Source organism: Leptidea sinapis, chromosome 11, assembly GCF_905404315.1.
Source record: "Leptidea sinapis chromosome 11, ilLepSina1.1, whole genome shotgun sequence".
NCBI lineage: Eukaryota > Metazoa > Arthropoda > Insecta > Lepidoptera > Pieridae > Leptidea > Leptidea sinapis.
The window spans coordinates 666,742-686,857 of record NC_066275.1 but is presented as its reverse complement, the minus strand read 5'-3'; the positions used below and the strand labels follow the sequence as shown (position 1 = coordinate 686,857).

The 20,116-nt window shown below is 35.0% G+C and overlaps 1 protein-coding gene across 1 annotated transcript in view; it reads right to left on the bottom strand.

Moving 5' to 3' along the window:
* LOC126966675 (uncharacterized) overlaps positions 1–10,761 on the bottom strand; it is a 42,120-nt gene extending 31,359 nt beyond the window's left edge. The window contains exon 1 of the mRNA XM_050810817.1: positions 10,511–10,761. Within this exon, the coding sequence (XP_050666774.1) occupies positions 10,511–10,705 (195 nt within the window). The 5' untranslated portion in view covers positions 10,706–10,761. The remainder of the gene's footprint in view (positions 1–10,510) is intronic.
* Positions 10,762–20,116: the final 9,355 nt, after the last annotated feature.

Here is a 20,116-nt window from a genome sequence, read left to right as displayed (position 1 = left end):
ATTCCGGCGATCTTGACCAGATCGTCGGTCCATCTTGTGGTGTGCCTACCAACACTGCGTCTACTGGTACGTTGTCGCCATTCGAGAACTTTACTGCCCCAACGGCCATCTGTCCGTCGAACTATGTGCCCTGCCCACTGCCACTTCAGTTTCGCAATCATTTGGACTACGTCGGTAACTTTGGTTCTCCTATAAATCTCCTGTAAATTAACAACTACCGATTCAAAAACTAACTTAATTTCGCTAAAAAAATCTTTGTACGTCCACGTACTAGTAAAAAAGAAGGACTCCGCGCCGTGATATTAGCAAGTCAAGCACATTTATGGTAGTGTGTGTGCGGCTACGGAGTATACCACTTTTTTCTAACTCAAATAATTATACATCCACAAATACTTTTACATTATTATTTTTACACTTTTTCACAACCCACGACGACGTTTTTAAAATATTTTATAGCGACGCACACTGATCTGTCACAGACGATGGTAAATCTCTTAATGGCTGCCGATCGGCTTGTATTAGTGTAAGTGTATGTTATTAGGGCTATGTTTTTACACGTTTACCGGCTTGTTTTGGTGCCTCACTGTGTTATGTAAGGTGGCATGGAGTCCTTATTTTTTTACTCGTCCGTGTGTACGTTAAACTGATTATACTACATACGAATTAAATAAATTCCTTATGAATTTTAATGCCAGAAGTACTGGTAACGTGACATAATGTGTTTATTTGTACACACCAGACGAATTACGCGATGTTTGGCCTTCGCGATATTATCTTTAGGTATTATACATTGACCTTGCAAAAAAAAATGTATTCTTATAACACACTAAATAGTACAACCATCTGTTTCAATAGGTTACTATACTTTATGGAAAGAAATAACAAAACGTTATAACTGAGGTAATTAAATATTATAATAGATTATCATTAATATTAATTTTTAAACAATTAACATTTATTTAAAAGTATTAACGTTATAAATGGTAATTATATGCTTAATGATAAAAGACAGAACAGAAAAAAAATATACCCGTGAATTAGGTAAAAAACATTTAACAACAGTAAGTATGTATACAATTTGTTATGATCTTAAAGTGATAACCCTCACTTCTGGGATTATTTACACAAATCTTATCTTCAAAACTTTAAAATCTTGTAGGCATGCTTTATTCAACTCGCAGGTTGTGGCTTCATCTACAGGATATTGATATTAAAAAATTTGATGACCGATACGTCACTCTAACGGTTGGCTCAGTTGGAAAGAGCGTTCGCACGGAAGGCGAGAGGTCGCGGGTTTGAGTCCCGCATCTTTCATACAATTTTGTTTTCAGTTTTATTTGTGTATATTTAAGAAATTAACTTACGACTCGTATCACATAATTAACGTAACGTATTAGGTAATCATTTAAACCAGAGATTAAAAATTAATTTTTCAAAGAGATTTCACAAGACGATTTCAGTTTTCTGAAAGTTAATTGAAGAGAGTAATAGTACAGTAGATTATATTTCAGTATCTGAAAATGTATATCATTGGTTACATGCCTTGTAAACAATTTGTGACTTCGACATGCACAAATATAATAAAAGATAAACACATAATTAGATGGATTGATAATAATACTGCTATCTTATCTTCATAATATGTTAGGGGCCTTGATAGCATGGCTTATACGGACTGCGTTTGTTATCAACTTATCAGTATCAACAACGAGAGGTGTGTATTTCCTACACGACTTTCTTTATTGTATAAATTAATTATCAGACGATTTTTTAGGGTATATGAGGACATGACCTAATGGTTAGTGATCACCTCTGCCTGAGGACACAACACTAAAGGAACTACAGGAGCGTTGCCGACTTTTGGGTGCTAGAAGTAAAGGTATACATGGCATCCCATAGCTATGCTACATGGAGGAGAAGTTTTACCTTGAACCTTAAATATTGTAGATGTAACATTTTATTAAATTAGACTTTATTATAATAAAAGTAGTTAAGTTAGTTAAGCAGGGCACAGTTCGACCGACAGATGGCCGTTGGGGCAGTAAAGTCCTCGAACGGCGAGACCGGAAGACGCAGTGTTACAAGGTTACTCCACAAGATGGACCGACGATCTAGTCAAGATCGCCGGAATACGTTGGATGAGGGCAGCGCAGGACTGATCGTCGTGGAGTCTATGGGGGAAGCCTTTTCCAGCAGTGGACGTCTTCCGGCTGATGATGATGATGATGATGATGAAGACTTTATTCTAATTTAAAAAACAATTTAAACTGTATTCATAGATTTTTAAATAATTGGTAGGTTGAACCGAGAATCGAGCGCTTTATTACACCGGCTTCATCATAGCGTCAGATATAAAAGAAGATAAAAAGACCATGAATTTTAATGTTTTTTTTTATAAAAATTAGGGACGAGACGAGCAGGATGTTCATCTGATGGTAATTGATACGCACTACCCATTATAACGCAGTGCCGCTCAGGATTCTTGAAAAACCCAACAATGTGAGCGACAATACAATTGCGCTCGTCACCTTGAGACATAAGATGTTAAATCTAATTTGCCCAGTAATTTCACTAGCTACGATGCCCTTCAAACCAAAACCCAGTGATGTTTACATATTACTGCTTTACGGCAGAAATAGGAGCCGTTGTGGTACCCACGGCTTACTGTGCAAAGGAGCCTCCTACTGGTATATTCCAGTAAATAAATATCAGGGTTTATGTGCCATGTGTACCACAGGATGCCGGCTAGATTATGGGTACCACAACGACGCCTATTTCTGCCGTGAAGCAGTAATGTGTAAACGTTATTGTGTTTCGGTCTGAAGGGCGCCGTAGCTAGTGATATTACTGGGCAAATGAGATGTAACATCTTATGTCTCAAGGTGACGAGCGCAAGTGTAGTGCCGCTCAGAATTTTTGGGTTTTTTCAATAATCCTAAGCGGTACTGAATTGTAATGGGCACGGCGTATCAATAATAAAATAAAATCAACGTCCTGCTCGTCTCGTCCTTTATTTTCATAAAAAAAAAGGTTTGGACGTCCAGCTGATGGTAATAGATACGATAAGTTTCTACACTGTTTTTGATGGCTATGAATAACGAATAGATACTTATTTCGATACAATTTTCCCCATACTAAAAGAACTACTTTTTACTTACAAAGAATATTTCTTTATCCTTCAACAAATAACAATAAATAAAGCTGTTTCGTCTTATCATAATACAATATCGCTTGTACTGATAACAATTTTATTCGGTTATTGAACTATCTTAGAACAAACTTGCTAAATATAACATGATCTGGGAACATGAATAGCATTTTCCAGCTAAGACCTGCATACTCGAACAGTTTTACTTTCAATGTCTCCGCCGTTTGACCTGGATAAAACAAGTTTTATATGTACTAAAGCCAGCTTTTCAATAACTGCTCATATACAATAGATAACACTTTGGAATGGGGATCATCTAGTTATAAAAAGAAAGTATTTTACGATAGTTTTGGATTCTTATCCAAATGTTGATTATTATTAGATTAATTTAACTGCAAACGAGTCCAATTAAATACCCGAGGTTCAACGACCGATTGCTAGTAACCTTATAACTGTTTAAAAATTATTCAAGTAATACGGAAATCATACCAATAATAACACGAAGTCCATGAAGTACGTAAATAGTTCAATAATTATTATATTTTTGTCTCGAGGCTATATGCCAAGTAAGGAATAAAACATTATTACCATGTTCATGAAAACTAAAAAAGAAATAAATCTTTATATTTCAGTTTTTTTGCGCCCAGATAAAGGGAAAGGGCTACCCTCCAGGATAACGACGGGAGGGAGGTGGTAAATGGGCATACATTTTTTTTATGAAAAAAAACGGGACGAGATGAGCAGGAAGTTCAGCTGATGGTAATTGATACGCCTTGTCCATTACAATGCAGTGCCGCTTAGGATTGTTGAAAAACCCCCAAAAATTCGGAGCGGCACTACAACTGCGCTCGTCACCTTGAGACATTTTATGAAGACGTTGAGTTGAGAAGATGTTGAGTCTTATTTGCCCAGTAATGTTAGTCAATAATAGTTTATAATGAACCTTATTGAAAACTCCTAAATAAACCGTACACAAAAAATTACATCGTCCACGTAAACAATAATTTTCATAAAACATGTTTATAAAATAAAAACTACTCGGCCAAACTATGTACAATTTTTATGGGACCAAAATGCATCTATTCCGCATCGAACTAAAGAAGAATTACACAAATGGGATAATTAATCTCAGCGTAATCGGTGTACATATATAAAAAAACCTATGGAATTGAGAACCTCCTCCTTTATGAAGTCGGTTAAAAAGTGAACATTGATAACATTTTTCAAGATAATCCGACGTCCAAATTATATTTAAAAACAAGATAACTGAAAATTAAAAGGCAAATATTATATGCAAGGTGCATTAAGTGGGTGGTAATTGCTGCCTGAGACAATATACTTTGCATTAGCTTTACTTTACAAGAAGCTTGATAAATAAACTTAATCTTTACACTTAAATTGGCACCAACTTCAAAATGGCTGTGTGTTAATTTTTATTCAAATGTTATGAGTTTTTGGAATGAACACTCAAGAAAAACTGATTACATTTGGATAATTACGGATTTCCCCAAAATAACGTCTAAGTTTTTTACTTTGTTAATATTTAGTTTGCTAGGAAAAAAAATTACTGCAACACTAGGGATGTCATACAGTTACATGTTACAGTCTAACACTATAGTTTAGTACTAAAATATTGTAGCATGCATTAAGCCGGTCCTACATTGGAAGCGGAGTCGGTCTGGCTAGCAGGCCCGACCCCGCCAGACCAGTCCAGACTCGAGGAGTAGACAGGAGCTGACGAACCAGTCAGAATCCAGAGTCAGTACTGTGTGAACTCTCGACGAGGAAAGGTGTCGATATTGTCTGGAGTCTGGACTTGACGAAAAACAAACCTGTTTGGTTGTTGTCAGACTTGTTCCCGCTCCCGGGAGCGAGCACCGTAGTGTAAGAGGGGAGGCCAATATTTGTTTTGTTCAGTCCTGACCAGACCCGCCCAGACCGTCTGGTCGGGAGAAATTCCGCTTCCAATGAAGGACCGGCCTTAGTCTTATAGTGACGAGCATAGTGTAATTTGGGACTTAAGGCAAAGGGTAGACAGAAAACATGCAAACATTCACCACAAAACTTGTCTAACAATAGTTAGACAAGTTTTGTGGTGAAAATATAGCATTTGGAGCTATGAACACTACTTTATCCTGTTACACATACACTTAAGTCTTACTTGTAGGTTGCTAATGCTTATTGTTGGTTAAAGTTAGCACTCCAGAGCTATTATGAACTACCAGTTTTCTTTGCAGTTAAACAAGTTTCTTCTCGGCATCATTCATTTGTTTAGTATACTACTATCATAAAAGTTGTTCTTATAGATTTTACTTTTTTATGTAGGTACATTTATTCAGATTAGCAATTAATAATGAGGATTGTAAGCAATTAAACAGTTTGCGCCTGTTAAAATGTAAAATTTTCGAAACAAGAATTTTGAATATATTGGCTTTGTTTTATAGGAGCCGTGAATTCATATCGCTCAAGGTCGCCGGCATTTAGTGTCGCCTTAAGTTTCTTAAACTGTCTATCGTTATTTGACAATTGTCACTGTTCTGTGCAGATCATTCCATAATAAAAATTAATAAATGAATCAAAATAATGAAATAACAGTATCTACTATTTATCTACTTTTTAAAAAATGATTTTTTTTGTTTTGCGTGACGGCCATTTACGAACACGCTAAAGTGTAACCGTAAAATTAAGCAGTTTAACCTTTGGGTTTACACAATACAGTCCATTGACCGACAGACGGAAGGACAGTTGGGCGTGGATGAACGGACAGAAGAGTCTGAGTGATATTAATAAATTGAGTTTTGAGTTAAGTATGCAAAAAACTCACAATAAATCAATTGCATGCTTTGATATAATTTCATTGGAGGTCGCTTTAAATAAGATAATCAAAGAGTACTTCAAATACAATGGCCTGATAAAATTAAGTGTCCTAGTGCAGAAAATTGCAAGCTTTCAACGTAACCATTTATTTTGAAATTACTTTTAGAAAAAAAAGATAATGCATTCACATTTTAAAATCCTTCCGGTACTATATTTGTCTTCATATTCGGCCACAAGTATAAGTGTATATATACATAGACGGAACTTCTCATTGATAAATTCATGAGTTCAAGATATGTATTTACTCGATAGTTCAAGATATCTAGCATGAATCCTTGTCGAGTTTGAGCAAAATTGATCACAAACGCTCATAAATTATGATTTAAGGATTATTAGAAATGGTAATTATTTACAAATCGGCAATTTCATACTTTAACCCCTAATATCTAAAAACTAACTGTTACCCGTGACTTTGACCGCATTTGTCAGTGTAAGCATTAGTTGTTATATACAAAACAATCAAATCTCTTAACGTGTTCGTTCGACTGTTTTTTCTCTGACTTACTATGCAAACCCGACACCACGAAAAAAAGTATTTTCGAGTAAATATATAACCTAGGATATTCACAAAAAATATGGTTTTATATTGGTAACAGAATTTTAAAAATTTGTTCTGTAAATCTAAAGATTACCCCCTAGAACCTCATAAACGGACCTCTATATAATATTATTATAGATAAGTATTTTAGTATCGAATTATTTTACGAATTGACGATGACGAATTTCATGCAGCTTATATATAATCGTAATCATATAATATCTAAAAAAGATATAATGTCGATACGAAATGCAGGTAATAAAAAACGATAATTTAGTATACATATAAATTTAATATTATCTTTTGTCTATAACATTTACACTATAATCTACAAATAGTCATTGTACCCCTTTTTAGTACGTTGCACGAACAGAGGAGTATGAGATACAACATAGTGAAAGTTTAAGTAGAGAAAAACTACAGAAACCTAGAACGAATTACACTTTACTGTGTACAGCAAAAGATAATTCAATTATTGATAAACACGGATGAGAATGTTTGATTAATGGAATAATAGGATAAACTTTTATATTAAACTATTAACCTTCTGTGATCTACCTAAGGTTTTTGATTGTGTTCAACATTGAACGCTGGTCAGGAAGCTATGTCCTAATGTTGTAAAAGGAACTGCGGTCGATCTTCTGTTTTCATAGTTAAACAATTGAATTCAGAAGGTCGATGTGAACAGCGGGAGATCTCCTGGGATCCCTCTCAATGTGGGAACCACAAAGTTTTATTCTAGGACCGTTCCTCTTCCTTATTTACATTAATGATCTACCAAAGCTTATGAAAAACACAAAGGGTAGTATTTTTTGCGAAAACTTTATTCATATTCAAATTGAGAAGGTTCCAAGTTACGTATGACGAAGTAAACAATGTTCTATCTGACATTTTGTACTGGTTTGTAATAATCTGTAATTAAATAGCAAGAAAACGAATAGTATTACTGCTCTTGCGCGAAATTTCCTTAAGGCTGATCCCAAGAAATCACCAAAATAACGATAAATTGAAACCATTTCTTGACAGTTTATATATAGCTGATGTTTTCACAAAAATTAATTATATATCTACAGAATATGAGGCGAACATTCATTTTTTCTGAACATTTCTATTTTTATAGACACTGCAAAAAGAATCTGCAAAATAACTCCAACTTTTACAGTTGGAGCCATGCTATTCATTCAATCTTGATAAAAATTGTACGAAAATTTATTAATTGTACACCAATACTGTTTAACATGACATAGTAATGTTATTTTTGTAAACAAAATTGTATTAAGTTTGTAATAAATTAAAAATGCTTCTTATTCTGAATTAAAACTATGGCGATCTTGTTCGAGAGAGGTAACCTAGCTCCGCTCGATTCCTTAAGGCCATTGGCTCGATCCCCAGCCTTAAGCGCCTTGCCTATTATAATACAAACTATCCAGTGATTCCACGCTCATCTAGAAGGCATTGCTAAATTGGGTTTGATCAAACTGGGGTCGTCAAAAGAGTAAGAGAATTTTATAAACAGTTCAATCGCTTGGCCTTGTGTAGAGACGGCACTTTATAACATTGTCTATTAAACCTACAGCATAATTATATCACGGGAAGTATTCCGATGAGCTGTTTGACCTGAGCCCTGGCACCGAAGTACAACATCTGTATGTATAGCGGTCCTCCACGATTCTCGATATTTTTTTACTGTTTTATTTTGTTAAATATTTAAATTCAAACTCCAATGATTCAATAGAAAAGCAATATGATAATTAATGATGATTAAAGCAATAATTAACGAGTTGAATTTTTTATTGAAAAGTGAAACTGTTTCCTTCACACGAGTCAACTAGGCTTGCCGTCAAAAATAGGCCGTCACGGGACGTCTACCTGGGTTCCGGAATTTATCACTTGGATCTACGAAACCCTAAAACATAATTATGTATATAGATATATTGCTTTTGAAATTTAATGACTCTGTATCGTTTAAATGAAACACTTTTTAAAGGATTGAAACGCGAGTAATTGTGACTGTTTTTTAAATGTGAAAATCAAATGCGATTTCTAGTAAAAACACAGTTACCATTTAAATTTAATAATTTAAAAAGTGTTTTGTTTTTAATATATAACACTTACGTTAGAATAGGGGAATCCCAGGCCCATGGGTGTCGTAAGAGGCGACTAAGGGCTTTTTAGAAGTGGGAGAGTCACGCTGCCGTCTTATGACGTCAGCATAATCGGGCCAGACTCGTCCGGGCTAATTACCACACTCGCACAGGCCCCATCCCCCCTCCCTCCTCCCAACAAAATATGAGAGCGGTCTTGAAAAAGAAATTACCCCAGGAGCCGGTAGGCTCTACCAGAGCCGGAGAATTCCTCCCCGAGCACTCTCGCTCGGGCTGCCCTTCGTATTCTGGGGAGGGCACAGAACCACGCATGACCGAGGACAAACCAGGCAGTAACACCACGTTATCCCGCTCCACGCTCAACGCGGACTTTTGCAATAACAGGGGAATTCACTCCAATTTAAACGCCGTCTACCACCACCTTGAGACGGCGCCGCCGGCCTTGTGTTTCCTTACGGAGACGCAGATATCTCGTCCTAGCGATACGTCATATTTAACGTACCCCGGGTACAAAATTGAGCACGATTTTTTGCCTCATGCCGGGGAATGTTAGGGAGGATATCTGCTGTCGCTGTCTCGGCAATTTTGAGGGTAGGCTATCTACTCTCTGGCTCCGCGTAGATTTAGAGGACCGCGTCCGCATCTATGCGTGTGTCTACAGGTCCCATAGTGGTAACGCAGAAACCGATCAACTCATGGGCTGCGTTCAAGCGGTAATTGACGACGTGCTTGCACAGATTCCCTCCGCTGAAATCGTAGTCTTGGGTGATTTCACTGGGCTTGCCGAATGGCTTGGATCACGCACCACAGACTACGCAGGGCAATCTGTGTATAATTTTGCATTGGCGTATGGTCTGTCCCAATTGGTTGAGTCGCCAACGCGGCATTTTTTTATTAATAACATTGACAAGTATGTCAATATTATTAATAAAAAAAATACCAATTATCTAACTATATACAATATCAAAACTAGGCATAGCCCTATGGGTTCAAGACATCGAAATAATTCACACGATAATACATACTTAAACACATATCACATTCATGAGTAGTAAACAAACATCCCGAATCATAATATTTGCACCTACCGGGATTCGATCCCGGAACCTCTACCTCATAAGCACAACGACTGGGCTTTGGGTCGTCATCTTCAAAACGTTACCACAAGGCTGTGAAGAATTTTGGTAAGTTTTACGTTGTTTGTTAAAATGTTACATTATTGTTACATATTTCTCATAAAGACATTTTGGATATATATGCGATTTTTGATATTCGAAAAGTCTAAAATCCAAATATTTCAATTACACCATTATACAGGCACTTTTGAAGATCACATATTAATAAAAAAATGAAATCTAATGTACCAGAATATATTCAAACCCCTAGGTTAAACTTTGTAACATAATTGATTTACAATTTTTTATCATATAGATTACAAGGTACAGAACTATTAAACTAATGTTTTTGATTAACTAAATTAGTAAACGGGTGGTCACAGTCTCAGCATTTTAATGACAACGAAGACAGAGCTCTTAAAAAAATATAACTTGCCTGGAAATCACAACATCCAGTGTCCTTCAGTTCAGAAAATTTCTACTGCATTATTTTTCTCATGAAATCTTTACATACAATCATAACTGTGGCAACGTAACAATTTCACGTGTTTACAAAATTTATAATATAATAAATAATATTTATTACTTATTTTTATCATGCTACGACTATAGTCATATTTCTATACTTTATCAATTTTCAATTAATAAAATAGATAACAAAAGAATTGATTGTTGTTTTTGTCCATAAAATAAAATTATTTCAATAAATAGTTAATTTATAACTTACCAGGGCAACATGATTACAATCCCATTTATTGTAATTAATCCACAGCTGATCCAAAAACCTTCCCTCAGGTATGACCATATCAGTTAGCCTGGACTTCCATATGAACTCCTCGTTCCTCCTTAAACTCGCACTGCAAGACAGTCTCCTTAGCGCCTTTAGCTCTTGAATTTCCCGCAACAAGAATTTACGCGCCATTTTGTGATCGCGCGCGGTTTTCGCAACAACGCAACGTGGACTGTACTTCAAGTACCGCGCGCTCGGTTTAATTGTATTATGAAAACCCCGCGTTCTACTGATTGCCGAGGCCGATGAGGATATTATCGAAAACAATATTTTATGAGGGTGTGTATTAATAAGATGGATTCACTACTTTGACGGCCAATTATTGGTATCGAAACGATTAAAGTATTGATCCCTATTTGGAATTATAATCGACGCATCTGTCATTGATGGATTTAATTCGATTGTCTTTAACGCGCCTCCAATAAACATTATTAACCGGTTACATTTACTCGGATCTGGCGTCGATGACGTCACATCGTCGCTTTCTTACGGTATGCAAAACAAGCATCTCTAGGATATTATTATTAATAAATAAACAATTATTAATTTTTTCAGTATAATAGATTGATGTAAAGGTATTTTGTTGTGATGCAGAAATCAATGAAATAATCTGGGTTAAGTAAAAAAAGTGTTTATTTTTCTGGCTATTATAGCGACACAGAAAACTTCAGAACAATAGTTCTGTATTTGTTATAACAAAAAAAGTCAAACAGCAGTGTAGCATGAAGATATGCGTCATGTACCTAACGGTAGTGAAACTGCAAACCGTACTGACGCAACAGGAGGAGCGTTAGGGGCTGAAAGGGGATTCTTTATACGAGACAATAATATCATGGGGCCGCAGAGATGGTGAGTTGAAAACTATCAATGGGTTTTCATTATAAAAAAAGAAGAAATTTTCTTGCGCGGTTAGTTTCGTCTCAAAGAGTGCCAAAAATATCCGAAGTGCCAGTGATTCAAATGATATACATCCTTCATATCTTTTCATGGTGCTCGCGTTTATAGGAATACTACGTAAATTATTGTAAATGTGTTGTATATATTTGAGAAACTAGCTCAACTCGATACACTTATTATAAGTATATATTTTGAATTTGAATCGGAGGCCTTTCAGGTCGATTGAGATGAGTTCGAAGAGTGATGAGAGATTCGTTAGAAAAGTTTACGTTCGAGAGCATTCTGTGACTGTTTGGTGTGAGTTAAACCGTTTCAAATATATCGTTAAGGCTGGGGACCGAGCCAACGGCCTTGAGGAATCGAGCGGAGCTAGGTTACCTCTCTCGCACAAGATAGTTTTAAGTCAGAATTATAACTATTTTTAATTTATTACAAACATAATACAATTGTCTTTACAAAACTAATAAAACTATGTACAATTAATAAATTTTCATACAATTTTTATACAGATTTAATGATTAACATGGCTCTAACTGTAAAAGTTAGGGGTAGTTTGGTGATTTTTTTTGCACTGTCCATAAAAAATGGAAATGTAAAGAAAAAATGAATTTTCTTCTTATATTTTGTAGATTTATAATTATTTTTTATAAAAATATATGCTATATATAAACCATCAAGACTTTTTCGTTTAGAAGAAGAAGTTTCAATTATGCGCTATTTTGGTGATTTCTTCGGATAGCGGCCTTAAGGCGACACTAAATGCCAGCGACCTTGAGCGATATGAGTTCACGGCTGCCGGCCCGCCGTCTATGTAACAAAGCCAATATTTACAAAATTCTTGCATGGAAAACAGTTTATATCCTTACAATCCTCGTTACTCACTACTAATCTGAATAAATGAACCTACACAAAAAAGTACAAGCTATAAGAATAACTTTTCTGAGAGAAGTACCAAAAAAGTGCGTCACGCCATGCCAAAAAACATGTTTAACTTCAAAGAAATGTGATAGTTCAAAAAGGCTCGGCAGTGTTAACTATAACCAACAGCAAGCATTAGCAACCTACAAATAAGACTTAAGGGTATGTGTAACAGGATTAAGTAGTGTTCATAGCTCGAAATGCTATACTTTCACCACAAAACTTCTAGTCTAAAAACTCTAAAAACACCATGTTTGCGTGTTTTCTGTTAACTCTTCGCCTTAATAGTATTTCTTTGATTATCGCGAGTGTTAGACATTTAAATAAAACATTTTTAAAGGATTAAAACGCGTGAAATTGTAACTGTGTTTTAATATTAGATTTTTGCGTAAAATTTTAATTTTTATTTTAGTTAACCCGACGTTTCAAGACCTTTCCAGATCTCGGTTTTTGGGGATCTGCAACGAAAACTTTTATGCAAATATGTAATGTAAAAACACAGTTACAATTACACGCGTTTTTATTATAAGCCATACATGATACTGATTAAGTCGGCTAGTTACACGCGTTTTAATCGTTTAAAAGTGTTCTATTTAAATATATATATACAATAAATAATAAATAATTATACAGTGTTATCAGTAATGGTAGTAGAACTCTGTAGACTGCAGAGTAGTATTTCACAGAAAATAATTAAATAATAATATAGGAAAAACTAATTCACTGAGAAAATAACGTTAATTTGATATTTATATTTAAATTTACAACCAACAAATAATACATGTATTATAAATAATATGAAATATATTATAACGAATGAAGGAAAATGAAATCATGTGTATCATTCTTTTTACGCGGAAAATATGAATGGACTCAGGTTCAGGTTTTCAAGGAACTTTTTTCCACGTACAACCAAGCTGTGGAATGAGCTTCCTTGTCATTTCCGGGATGCGCTGGTACGGTACCTTCTAAAAATACGTGCGCAATGCATACACCTTTCTTAAATGCCGGCAACGCTCTTGTCATTCCTCTGGTGTTGTAAGAGAATGTGAGCAGCGGTGATCACTTAACACCAGGTGATCCGTTCGCTCTCTTGTCATCTTCTTATATAAAAAAATCTCAACGTTTTGGTGGCTGTTTGATGCAAGCTCATTTCTCTGTCGCAGCTTGGATTGCAGATCCTTCTCTGAACTATCTCGTCAATGTATTAGTTATACGAACATAGGAAGTAATGATTTTAATATACATTTATTCTTCGAGATATTCAAAAGATAATTAATCATATTATAATAATAATTCACTGTCCTTTTGAGATTTTGCCTTATATCGAGCTAATAAATCATATCAGTTAAAACAGTACGAGAGAGAATTTAAAATCATCCTGTATAGAAGACATATCTTTTTGTGACGTCACGCATGGCCACTCGACGAATACTATAGTAAATAATAAATATATGATAACATGCCCTGCTATAATTTATAGAGCTTATGAAGGACTTCAAGCGGCTTATCTCTAGTTTGGTTGAATCCGGATATCCACACGTGAATTATGCACTATTTATTATTATTAATTTTATCTATTGTGCAATAGTTTTGAGATACAAAATATAATAACAATTAAAGAACAAAAAATATGTCAGCCCTGCTAAAAAACGAACTAAAACATAATTATCAATTTGTCGTATTTATTTATAGCTACATAGCGAAAGGTAATTCCTTTGCTTATTTTTATTGACGGAGTAAACAGATAAATAAAGTTTACAGTAGCTATGGAGGACCTCTTAAATTAAAATGTAATCCACAGACCAGTCTCCTATATGCCTGAATGCAATAAAATGTTACGGAGTAAAAAAGAAATTTAAATACAGGACGCGGGTCCTTTATGAACTCTTACAGCAAAGTACGCACCGAATACCAATCTTTAGAAGATGTATTTTTCAAACTCAAATAAAATTTATTCAAATATCCTAAAACTAAGCGCTCTTGAGTCATCATTATAAATATTTCTTTTTAATAACTGAATCTATCATACGTTCGGAAAAAGTAGAGCTCGTAGGAACATACAAGAAACTCAACGGCCATCATTTCAATCAATGTCTTTTATAATAGCTGTAATAGAAGTAGGTACTGCATCGAATACATGAAACGCCTTCGAAATAAAAAAGCGTTCTAAGTATCAATTATTTCTACATAATATAAGGATATCGGAAAAATAATATAATAACCGTTTACCGATATTTATTTAAAAGCATTATATGGAAATCTTCGAAAAGCGTTTTTGATTGTCGTAACCACGTCGCATTAAAATATCTACAAAAATTGGATTACTCGTTCCTCCAAAATTAATAAGAAAAATGCCTATTCGTTGTATGAAGTACCACAATCTATGACTAATCTGGGTCAAAACGCAACTATTTCTAGGCTCTGTAGGTAATATAACTCACTGGCCAAATCGCAGAACATTGATTTATTCATTCCGCTTGCTCAATATAAAAAGAAAATACTTAATTTACACACGTGACTTAGAAACCATGTTTTCATATTTCATTTTTATTTTTCTATTATATTACAATAGATTTTAGTTTTTAAATTGTTAAAAGTCTTATAAACTATGATTATAAAATTATGAATGCTGTGGTAGCTTATAAGTGAATTAACTCTTATCCATATTATTATTATATTTTAAGTTTAAGAATGTAGAGTGTAATTTGTTAGTTGCCCAAATAAATAAATAAATAAAGAATTACAATATTGTGATGTAGCACCTAGCACCATCCTTCAAAGTTGACTTCATTTTGTATGTAAACAGTGCCTTTATTTTGACAGCAATATATTTATTTATTCATAAAGGCTTACCAACTTAATACAATTTATTAACTTATGCACTAAGAATTAAACAAATATAATAAAATAGTTTAAATGTACTTAAATTATAGGTAGGCACAACATTACTATAAGAAATACATGTGATATTTTAAAATCTAAAATCTATAATTTTGGAGAGCAATATAAATTTGTTTTTTCAAAATTAAGAAAGTTTGAAAAGAAGATATCAGTGTTTTCATCTATATTAAAAATACAATTATATAATTGTAACATTAGCTGTAGAGGAGAGTTTAAGCCATAATTACTGTGGTGGAATTTAATGTGCATTGGGGAAAAAGTACTAAGCCGACAATTGAAGGCAGGCACATGCAAATCGATTTGTGATAAAAGCGAAGGACAGTCCATATCATAGTTTAAAAGTTTATGTAAACACAGCAATTGTGAAGCATTTCTACGTATTCGCAGAGACCTCATTTGAAATGTATTTAATCTATTCTCATAGCTATCATTACGGATATATTTATTCTTCAGATATCCAATGGTGAATGATATGTACTGCCTGGTTACATTATATTTGGGACTGACGTCGATGACGTCACATCGTCGCTTTGTTACGGTGTTCAAAACGAGCATCACTAGGATGTTATTATTAATTAATATCCAAGGATTTATTTATTCAGTATTACAGATTGATGTTATTTTGATGCTGATTATTAATATTATGACGATATAAAATCAATGAAAGAATCTGGGTTAAATAAAAAAAGTATTTATTTTTCTATCAGTACGCTATAATATGCGATACAGAACAACAGAAACTACAGAACTAAGTCAGAAGAAACTAAGAACATAACAATAAAAACTTCAAAAATAAAGCAGTGATTGCACGAAAATATGTACCTAACCGCAATGAAACTGCAAACCGTACTGACGCAACAGAACGAGAGCGGGGGGGGGATGGGGTGAAAGGGTAACGGGAGGGGCTTCACGTTCCAACGAGGTCCACAGATAGCGCGGCCGTGTGGTAAGTTTAAATTGAGATCGGCCCGAGACTTAATATAAACAGATGGTTTTATTTTACAATTCCGTTGTGACTGTTGAGGAAAAACCTTCAATTAATGTCATTTATTAATAAAACAATAATTTAAAATGTTTACCCGAATATTAATTAAATACGTTAAAGCAGAAAACCAATAACCCGGATAGAAAGTAATCGCCTTTGTAAGTCTTTCAGACATTGAACCTTTGATAAGACTCTAATGATAAGAAAATACGCAGTGTCTAATCTTTTAATAACAACGATAATTTGTATTGAAGCAATAAGGCACTTTGATAAAAACACTTGGAGATTGAATGTGTAACATCTAAATCACTAAGGTCACAAATTATTATATTGAGGACAGCGTAGTGTGTGCCCAAAGTTTCAATTCGTAACCCACTTTCGAATGGAGTTCTATTATTACCAATTAGTCAAAAAAAATCTAGTGTGGGTGTGTCTACTCGAAGCTTCTTCTTGGTCGCATTCTCATTTCTGAAGGTCGTGTCGGTACTTCAAAGTTTTTGAAGTTATACTTCTTTAGGCGCTTTATGAAAAAATTATGAGAGTGAATTATAAAGATGAGCGCGCATCCCTAAATCACAAAAGTAACAGGGTGAAGTTGGTTCCTAAAATTTTCTGACGTTTGCTTTTGGTATCTTCGTCCATTATTAGGATAGGCAAAGGGTTCTAGCCCATACAGCCGTTATTTAATAATTAATTATCAAAGCCATCGTTGCAAGATTTTAACAATATTGTTCTTTCTACAAACGTAGAATATCACGAGGAATAAATAATTTTAAGGATTTTTGCCTTGTTAGGCCAAAGAAGTATTACTTCTTGCGTGCATACATAAGTAAACGCACACTTTTTTGTTACTTTGGTCACTAAAGCCTTCCACTCCTTTCGGTCCTCGGCCTTCCTTAGTGGTAGGCCAGTGAGTGTCTTGATCTGGTCCGACCAGCGGCTGGGTGATCATCCGCGTGGTTTTGTGCCCTTCACCTTGCCTATAACTATCAGTTTGTCTAAATTACTGGGAAGGCGTCGGACAATGTTGCCAAAATACCCCAAGATCTTTTGATAGCAGATTGTAGACGATCTAATGCGAAGTTGCTCCAGGATACACGTTCGATCTCTTACCTCTTCTCCAACACCACATCTCAAGCGCGACAATCTTCCTCTCTGCCGCTCGGATCGTCCATGCTTCAGAGACTGATGCTTCCATAGAGGAAGGAGGAAGGCATTCGACCGTTGTTTCACCGTGAAACATCATTACAACAAAAATGTTTGATACTGGAAACCGAGTAGCTGTTCCGGCCATCAACATAGTTATCCAACGCGGAAATGTTGCTAGTATTCTTGGTACACTTCCTTAGTTTATAGTTTTTACTTCATGTAATCATATTAGATATTGTGAATACAGTTATGAGCAGTTGTATTGCGAATAAATTAAATATAATCAAAATTATTTGACTGAGCCAACCGTCCGTGTGACGCATCGATCGTAAACCTTGGTATGTGTTGTTCAGTTAGTAAAAGCGCTCGGCCGGAACCCGAAAGGCACCGCTTCGAGTTCCGCATCGTTCATGAATTTTGGTAAAAAATAAATTTGTAAATTTAATCCCACAAGTGAGGCATATCACTTAAAAAATAACAAACTGTCTATTTGTAGTGTATATTAAATTCATAAACATGATGCATTGACAACATTGTATAGTTTGATTTTAGAATTAAGATTTAAGTTCATTTCCTTTTTCAAATGTTGAATGTATGTTAATGTTAAGTTGAATTATTGTTCGTACATCTAATTAAATAAATAAAACAAAGGTATTTGTGGTGCCTCTGGTGTTGCAAGAGAATGTAGGTGATGGTGATCACTTAACACCAGGTGACCCGATAACTATCGATAAAGTAACTATCGAGCAATAATTCTAGATCTTAAACATTTTTACGCAACACCGTACAGGTATTATTACATACAAATACTTCCTCTTCATAATAGTAGTAAACAGATGCATGATATTTTTCTATAGTTGGTAATTTTAGTGTATCAACCTTGTTATTGTCAAGATTGTTATTTAAAATCTGTACGTTCATTTCTGGGTACATAAGGAAGTTGAATAAAACTATAGTAAAATAATAAAAAAAATTACGAAGACCTTGGGTGCTTTCTAGCAATTTTAGACAAAGCCAATTTGACTTCGAGAAACTGATGGTCGTAAATAGAGCACGGTAATACTTCAAGCCGGCTTACATTCTAGCGCTTTGCAAAGTGCATGTCCGGCCACAAAGCTGTCACCCCTGGTGCAGCCCAGTATCAGCTCAAACCATTTGACCGCGTGCAACGAACAGCTCCTAGAATTATGCAGAAACGGTGCTCTGTGAACTTCACTTGGCGTTGCGTAGAGACGTCGCTTCATTGTGTGTCGTCTACCACATTTAGCAGGGGGATTCCTGTCGCCAAATTCCATCTTCGTTCTAGCAAACTATGGATTCAGCTTCCTTGTGTGTTATTTCCAGGACGATACGATATGGATACCATAAAAAAGTGACTTCAAATAAAAAGTGCGCATACTTTTCTAAAAGGCCCGCACCGCTTCTGTGTTTCCTCTGGTGTTGCAAGAGAATGTGGGCGGCGGTGACCACTTAACATCAGGTGACCCGTACGCTCGTATGTCCTGTATTCTTTAAACAAAACTAAACTAAAGCCACTACTATTGACAGAAAGCATCTAGCTTCTTCGGCACTACTATTGGTGCACTCTAAGGTCAAATTGAAGGACAAGTTGATAACATTTTATTTCAGCATTTTCTGAATTTGATTTTCAACTTCATTTTTACGTTTCACAGTTTCACGGCTTGACTTATAATAGGGGCTGAATTTACTGTATTTTGAATGTTATGTAATATCATCTTCATCATCATCAGCCGGAAGACGTCCACTGCTGGACAAAGGCATCCCCCAAAGTTTTCCGCGACGATCGGTCCTTTGTTTTGGTTTTGTAATATAATTCGAAATCCTACATCGGTTTTGTAATATCTATTTCATAATTTACGAACGAGTCGGACGTTCAGCTGATGGATCCAAAAATTCTGAGCGGCACTACAACTGCGCTCGTCACCTTGAGACATGACATGTTAAGTCTCATTTGCCCATATAAATTGATTTGAAATTCTTGACACATTGACACTTGACAATCAATATGTCCATGTGGCGCCTAAATCGTTTTGGTCTTTGATTGCCTAATTCACGACAAACACTACTGACGACGTCCATACTTTCGGGTCTTTTTGTTGCTTCTTTTTGTTACTCAGTGGAAGAGTGGAAGAGCGCTCGCACGGAGCGCGAGAGGTCACGCGTTCCGAGTCCCGCATCCTTCATAAATTTTGTTAAAAATAACAAATTGTTTAGATGTTCTGCAGGAAACCGGTTTGTTTAGAGATGATTGAAATATAACTATAATAACACATTTCAATAACAATATTCAGACATTACTTAAATTAAATTCAATATGTCTTGTGTAAGTTAGTAGGCACTACAGCTGTGCCAACTAATTTCTTAGTATTAACACAATTGGTTATCGTGAAAATTTATAAGCTAGAGCGCTATGTTTAAAGCACCTATTACTTACCTAAGTAAATAATAATAGGTGGAAACTCTGCCCAAATACAGTGATAATAAGAATTGTGTTTGTTTTAAAAAACCACCCCCATTTACATACATAACTAATATAAATATATTACTTATATTTAAACTGTCAAATAAAAATAAATGAATTAATACTAAATAAATATATAAAAATACTAATATAAATAAATAATAATAATAATATTGACACACACAAATTATCTTGCCCCAAACTAGGC